Source organism: Carlito syrichta, unplaced genomic scaffold (assembly GCF_000164805.1).
Source record: "Carlito syrichta isolate Samal-C Ts95f unplaced genomic scaffold, Tarsius_syrichta-2.0.1 Scaffold121193, whole genome shotgun sequence".
Taxonomy (NCBI): domain Eukaryota; kingdom Metazoa; phylum Chordata; class Mammalia; order Primates; family Tarsiidae; genus Carlito; species Carlito syrichta.
This window is the reverse complement of record NW_007065289.1, coordinates 34,416-40,777: the sequence shown is the minus strand read 5'-3', so window position 1 is coordinate 40,777 and position 6,362 is coordinate 34,416. Positions and strand designations below refer to the sequence as shown.

General features: G+C 54.9%; 1 protein-coding gene across 1 annotated transcript in view; it reads left to right on the top strand.

The window, feature by feature from the left end:
* MYO15A (myosin XVA) overlaps positions 1-6,362 on the top strand; it is a gene marked incomplete at its 5' end in the record, with an annotated part of 55,825 nt that overhangs the window by 36,258 nt on the left and 13,205 nt on the right. Inside the window, 10 exons of the mRNA XM_008048209.1 lie at positions 1-63; positions 678-793; positions 1,068-1,140; positions 1,426-1,498; positions 1,753-1,826; positions 2,083-2,165; positions 3,479-3,609; positions 4,716-4,810; positions 5,044-5,121; positions 5,563-5,659. The exon at positions 1-63 is cut by the window's left edge and continues 1 nt beyond it. Coding sequence (XP_008046400.1) covers positions 1-63; positions 678-793; positions 1,068-1,140; positions 1,426-1,498; positions 1,753-1,826; positions 2,083-2,165; positions 3,479-3,609; positions 4,716-4,810; positions 5,044-5,121; positions 5,563-5,659 — 883 coding nt within the window. The remainder of the gene's footprint in view (positions 64-677; positions 794-1,067; positions 1,141-1,425; positions 1,499-1,752; positions 1,827-2,082; positions 2,166-3,478; positions 3,610-4,715; positions 4,811-5,043; positions 5,122-5,562; positions 5,660-6,362) is intronic.

Sequence of the window (6,362 nt, the reverse complement as noted above, 5' to 3'; positions counted from 1 at the left end):
GCCGCCGTAGCCGCTGCTGTGGCCTCTACAGCCGCTGCACATGAGGTTGGCCGCCGGAGAGAGGTGAGACTGACTGGGTGGGGTAGGGTGGGATGTAAGGGGAGTAAATTCAGGTAAGGGCATGGCCAGACCTGGAACAGGGTGAACCAGGAAGAGCAAGCTATAAGTGTGACCCACGGATGGGGCTGGAAATGGTTGAAGGTATGGCCAAATAGGATAGGGAAGAAGGGTGTGTCTGCTGCTTGTGACCAAGGCTATGGGGCTGACCAACCTGGGCCCACCAGTAAGTGAAGTTAACCAGGGATGGGTGGGGCCAGGTAAGTGGAGAGAGGCAGGGTTGGGATTATGGAGTGGAGTTAGGGAGGGGTAGAACCAGGTCAAACTAAGTAGCGAGGGGCAGGATCCACTGTGACAAGCCAACCTCAGGCAGGGACTAGCTTCGTGGTAGGTGTGGCCATGTGGGGCAGGGGGCGGGATCCACCCCCTAAGCAAAGGGGTGGGTAGACTGAGGGACTGAGGCCAACTGGACTGAGGTGAGGGTGGGGGCTGATGGTTGGGTGAGTGCGCAGCCTGAGTGCCTCTGGACCCAGTCAGAGAGGGGTTGCGTTGTCAGCTTTGACCAGAGGGCCAGGTGGCAAGTGGCCAGACAGGCCTTCCTAGCTTTGCCTTTCCTGCAGGGTCCCCCAGTCAGGGTCTGCTCTGCTGACCGCGGAGATGACGCCCTGGCGCTCCCACCATACACAATGCTTGAGTTTGCCCAGAAGTACTTTCGAGACCCTCAGAGGAGACCCCAGTGAGTGGCAGCCCCACCTCTGTTTCCCACACTGGAAAGGATCTTCGGGGCTGCTTGCAACCTTCAAGCTGCAGGCTGTTGGCCTAGAGGCCTCAGTTCTAGTGGGAGGGATGAGGGACCACCCAGGTGAGGCTCACCTTCAGTCTGACTCTGGGGGCCTTCCTGCCTGGTAGACTGATCAGAGTGATGGGTCAAGAGCATTCCCATGTGGGAAAAGGGTGTAGCCAAAGGCTCAGAGGCCAGACAGATCATTGGTGCCCACCTCCTGTTGCAGGGATGGCCTCAGGCTGAAATCCAAGGAGGGTCAGGAGTCCAGAACTTTGGAGGACATGCTTTGCTTCACCAAGGTGTCCAGTCCCGGGCCTCAGTTTCCCCCATCTGTAAAATGGTGATGCATGAGTCCCCTCCCAGGCTCTGGGGCAAACAAGCTTGTCCTCAGTGAGACCCTCCAGCTCTCGGCACCCTGAGAAGCCTGGATTCTTCCCTGGGACAGCATCTGTGCCCAGTGTCAGGCCTCGTTCCCCCTTTGTGACGACTCTCCTGTCATCATACAGCCTTGAAAACTCAATGTGGCCTCCTCCTGTTCTGAGATGTGCCTCCCGCCTTATGACACAGCTTCCCCTCCCTCACAGATCCCGCTCCAGGAATCCCTCATTGAACTCAGCGACAGCAGCCTCAACAAGATGGCCACTGACATGTTCCTAGGTTTGGGGGTGGGACTATAGCCAGGGTCCTGGGCCAGGTGGGATCCAGCATTGTGGGACCCCTGCTTGTCACCACTCATCTCTGGCCCTCAGATTCTTCCCCACCAGCTCAGACATGGGACACATTTAAGAGAAGAGAAGTCCCCAGCTGCCTGTGGTCAAGGCTCCCAGGGAGGGGCTCAGTCCTAGGGATTCCTAGGGTGGGTTGGCAGCTGGGGATTTGGTGGGCCTGAATGGGAGCGGTCTTTCCTACAGCTGTGATGAGGTTCATGGGGGATGCCCCAATGAAGGGCCAGAGTGAACTGGATGTGCTTTGCACCCTCCTGAAGGTCAGTCCAGCCACCTTTGCCAGATGCTCTCTTTCCTGTTCTGTGGCTCAGTTTCCCGATCTGTCAGCCAGAGTTGCAAGACACTGGGTTGGGAAGTCTCTCCTATGGCTTAAAAAGGAATGCATTCCACTGGGAGGAGGAGGCTTGGGAAGGGACACCAGGTCTATCTCCAAGCACCCACCCTGTTCTTACGTACCTAGTATGTGGCGTGGTACCTGGCTTATCTTTGGTGTGTGACTTCCCTGCCCTTCTTCAGTTGTGTGGGGACCACGAAGTAATGCGGGATGAGTGTTACTGCCAAGTTGTGAAGCAGATCACAGACAACACCAGCTCCAAGCAGTGAGTGAACTTGTTACCCTCAGTCTCCTGTCCCCAACCTCCCACTGTGTCTATGCTCCAGGAGAGGCCAATTCAGCCTCTCCCCTCCTCAGACTCACCCCCTCTCGATTTTCTCTCCTTTTCTCTCTTCCTCTCTTAACAGACAGAGCACATGTTTTTGGAAGTGCTTGGCCCAGGACATGCCATTTCTGCTCTTGGTTACAACTCAAGATGATTTAAGCAAAAGAGCAACATTATTGGCTCAGGGAACTGAAAAGTCAATGAGTATATGGCTTCAGTCATAGCCAGATCCTGGTGCCATTGGGAAGCAGGCTTTCTCCATCTTCTAGCCCTGCTTTCCTCTGTGTTGATGTTATTCCCAGGGAGTCTCTCCCACAGGCTAGCAAGGTGACAGCTCTGGGGAGACATTTCCAGTTTAGCAATCCCAGGAAAAGCAAGACCCAGCATTTGCACACACAAAAATTTTCCAAAGCCAACTTTATTGGCCTGAGTTGGTCACATGCTCAACTCTGAACCAACCACAATGTGTGCAGAGTGCTGATTGGTTAGAACTGGGTCACATGTGTGTCTCCAAACCAATTACCATAGCCAGAGGGAGTCTGAATTCTAAACTCTAATTGGCCAATCCTGGATCATATGCCTCTCCCTAAGCCAATCACTGTAGCCAGGGAGGTGCAGTGTTGTATTAGGCCAGATCTGACTCCCATGCCCATCTCCCAACCACAGGGATCCAGAGAGGGGTGGGTAGTTTTCCAAAGGAGGCCTAAGTGCATACCAGAGGTCCCCACAAACAAAGCTCTCAGACCTAGGGCAGTATGAAGATGAATTACTGTATTTTGCTCACACAGGGCCAGCACACAGTGTGTGTGCTGCTCTTGTTACCCTCGGTCTCCTGTCCCCATCTGTTCTACCTCCTTTGCTTGTTCTTCATCTCTCAGGAATTTTAGAGCCACTCAACATATCCTCCTTCTCCTCCCAGCCCCAGACCTTAGCTGCCACAACTTCTGCACAGCCTCAGCGGGTTCCTCTTTGCCCAGAAGCCTCCTCAGAGAGGTCCTCTACCCAGGGAAGATGTCTAGGGCCTCATCCCCTTCCTTTCCCATATGCCACTCTGACTCCCCAAGCAGAATATACCTTCTACATTGCTCTGGGGCCCACCCAGCCTGCTCTCCCTGGGCAGGGAGGAGCATCCTCAGGGGACAGGAGCTGCCTGAGAGCCGGAAGCCTCCACCCAATCTCAGGAGATCCCTGCCTGACATCCACTCTAGTGCTGTGGCCACATGTGACGTGGCTCCCTGTGTGTGTCCTTGTAGGGACAGCTGCCAGCGAGGTTGGAGGCTGCTGTACATCGTGGCGGCCTACCACAGCTGCTCGGAGGTCCTCCTCCCACACCTCACTCGCTTCCTCCAAGATGTGAGCCGGACTCCAGGCCTGCCCTTCCAGGGTGAGGTGCCAGTGAGGGACCTAGGGCTGCATGTCTCTTGCCTGAGGACTGGGCAGGCAGCCGGTGAGGGGGAAACCCAGAGGACTTGGCCCTTCACAGATGCCAGGCAGTGTTTACTCTTAGTAGTTTACTCCCCAAATGCTTGCGGAGTTGCCACAAGTACTAGTGCAATAGATGATCTGACCTAACGAGGAAGGGGGGATGGTCAGGGAATGCATCCCGGAGGGAGTTTTGTGCTAGGTGGGAGGGGTTTAGGGATGGGAATATGTGGCACATGAGAGAGGACGAGAAGGAGGTGGGCAAGAACCTGGAGTACCAGGGTGAGGACCGGCTTCTCTAGCTGTTGGTACTTGGCAAGGGTGTTGAGTGGAGCCAGGCAGGGGCAGGCCCAGAGCTGGTGGCTGGGTCTTGGTCTTTCCTTCTTGGAGTGTGAGGAAGGGACCTTTTCTCAGCCTTGTTTCCATAGCAACCCCCTCGGCTCCCGAAGAAAGGCTAGGGCCCCTTTAGTCACCATGGCAGCCGTGAAGGAGATAGGGGACTTCACCTTCCCTGCCTCTGGATCTTTCTCTCTGATTCAGTTAGCAAACATCCCCAGACCCAAAGAGTAATAGCTCCAGCTCCCTGAGGAAGGGTCTTCAGATATGTGAAGGCATCTAGAACTCCTGACCCAGAGAAATGGAGCACTGATACTATGATCTTCTGCACTGGGTGGCCTGGGTAAGGGAGGGTGGTTGGCGAGGGGTCCCACTGGCAGGGGCAGACCTACGTCACCCTAGCCACGGAGCCTCTTTGGGGTGAGCTCCCCAATCAACAGCACAGAGTGATAACTGTTTTCAGGCTTATAAGTGACCACAGAACCTGTAGGCTTGACTAAAGGCTCTTAGCCACACGGGATATGGCTTCAAATCTAGCTCTTAAACTCTAACTGTTCACCTTGTGCAAATCACTGCCTTTCTGAATTCAGTTTCCTTAACTATCAAATGGGGGAATAAATGCCCACCCCACAGTGTGTGAAGAGAATACAGTGGGCTTATGGCTGGTGGCAAGAGGAGCCCCTTTCTCCCACTACCCACCTTGGGCAAGGCCTTGACTACCTGCCTCTGCAGGGATCGCCAAGGCCTGTGAGCAGAACTTGCAGAAAACCTCACGCTTTGGGGGCCGCCTGGAGTTCCCCAGCAGCATGGAACTTCGGGCCATGTTGGTAAGTGTGGGACAGTATGAATTGGAGACTCGAGCCCTGCCCAGAGACCCCTCTGTCTGGTGCATATGCACTCAGGGGTGTGCAGATGGACCCTGTAAGGTCTGGGTGCACATGTGTTCTGACATGTGCATGCCCAGGACTGCTTTGTCTGGGGCCTCCAGTGGCAGGAGACAAGGGCTGCCTTGGATCTCAAGACCCAGCCTCTTGTCCTTCTCCTGCCTACCCATCCTCAGGCAGGTCGCAGTTCCAAAAGGCAGCTCTTTCTTCTTCCTGGAGGCCTTGAAAGGCATCTCAAAATCAAAACATGCACCGTAAGTGAGGGAATGTCTTCTGCAAGCAGGTGCTGGAGAGACTGGGACACCCTAGTCTCCAGGGTGGAGGTGGGGGAGCCCCCAAGGATGTGAGCTCCTTTCAGGTTCTCCTGCAGCCCCATAAAGCAAGATTTATTTCTCAGAAAAGCAAACTGAGCCTCAGAGAGGTTAAGCCTCCAGCTCGGGGTCACACTGCAGATAATAAGGGACAAAGGCAGGACTCGAACTTGTCTTAGACTCCAAAAGCTGTGTTCTTGCCCTTCCTGATGCTGATGCTCAGAGATCTCAGAGGACTTTGTAGAGGGCTGAGGGCACTCTGCATTTGACCTCTGTAGAGGGCTGAGGGCACTCTGCATTTGACCTCCTGGGGCCTGGGTAAGGCTGGGAAAACTGAGGCCAGGCCCAGCTGGCTCAGCCTCACCCTTGCACCCCATCTCCCAGGTGGCCCTGGATGTGGTAGAAGAGATCTGTGCTGAGATGGCTCTCACACGCCCGGAGGCCTTTGATGAATATGTTATCTTCGTTGTCACCAACCGTGGTAAGTGACCAGGAGGACTGAGCATGAGGGGCTCACTCCCAGCACTGGGTCTTTGGCCATGTGGGACGTTCCACCTAGACTTTGAGGCCCAGATCAGGTGCCACTTCCTCCCAGAAGTGCCCCCCGCTTTTTCTGGACTTATCTATCAGGAACTCCCAGAAGCCCCTGATCCCCATGTGGAAGGACCTCTGTATGTACCAAGTACCCAGCCCTTCCTCTGTCCCTCTCTGCCTTGTTTTTTGGGAGTTTGTCTCAACTGGGAGCTCATGGAAGACAAGGGCCTTCTTTAATTCCTCCCTTTGCCCCTTGGGATCTGCTCAGCGGGAAGAACATAGGCCCTGCCCTCAAGGAGATGACATCCTGGGAAGGTTTCCATTAATAGACTCATGCACCCAAAGGTGCAAGTATTTATTTCTGCTTTTTCTACCTTAATAGTGGCCATAGGCGCCCTCTCCTGAGGACTTACTAGGGCCTTCTCAAGGAGGGGTCCTGTGACTCTAGGGGACCTTCACATTGCCCAAAGCCCCTTCTATCTGCTGCCTCTCACTCTAGACCATGGTCTTGCTTCCTGCCACCAGCTGGTCAGCTCCAACCACCTCAAACTAGCTTTCTCACTTCTGCCGCAGCCCTCAACCATGCGCACTCAGTCCTACCTGCCCAAATCCAGCTACGATCTACTGGGGGGCGGGGGAGAAGGGAAGGG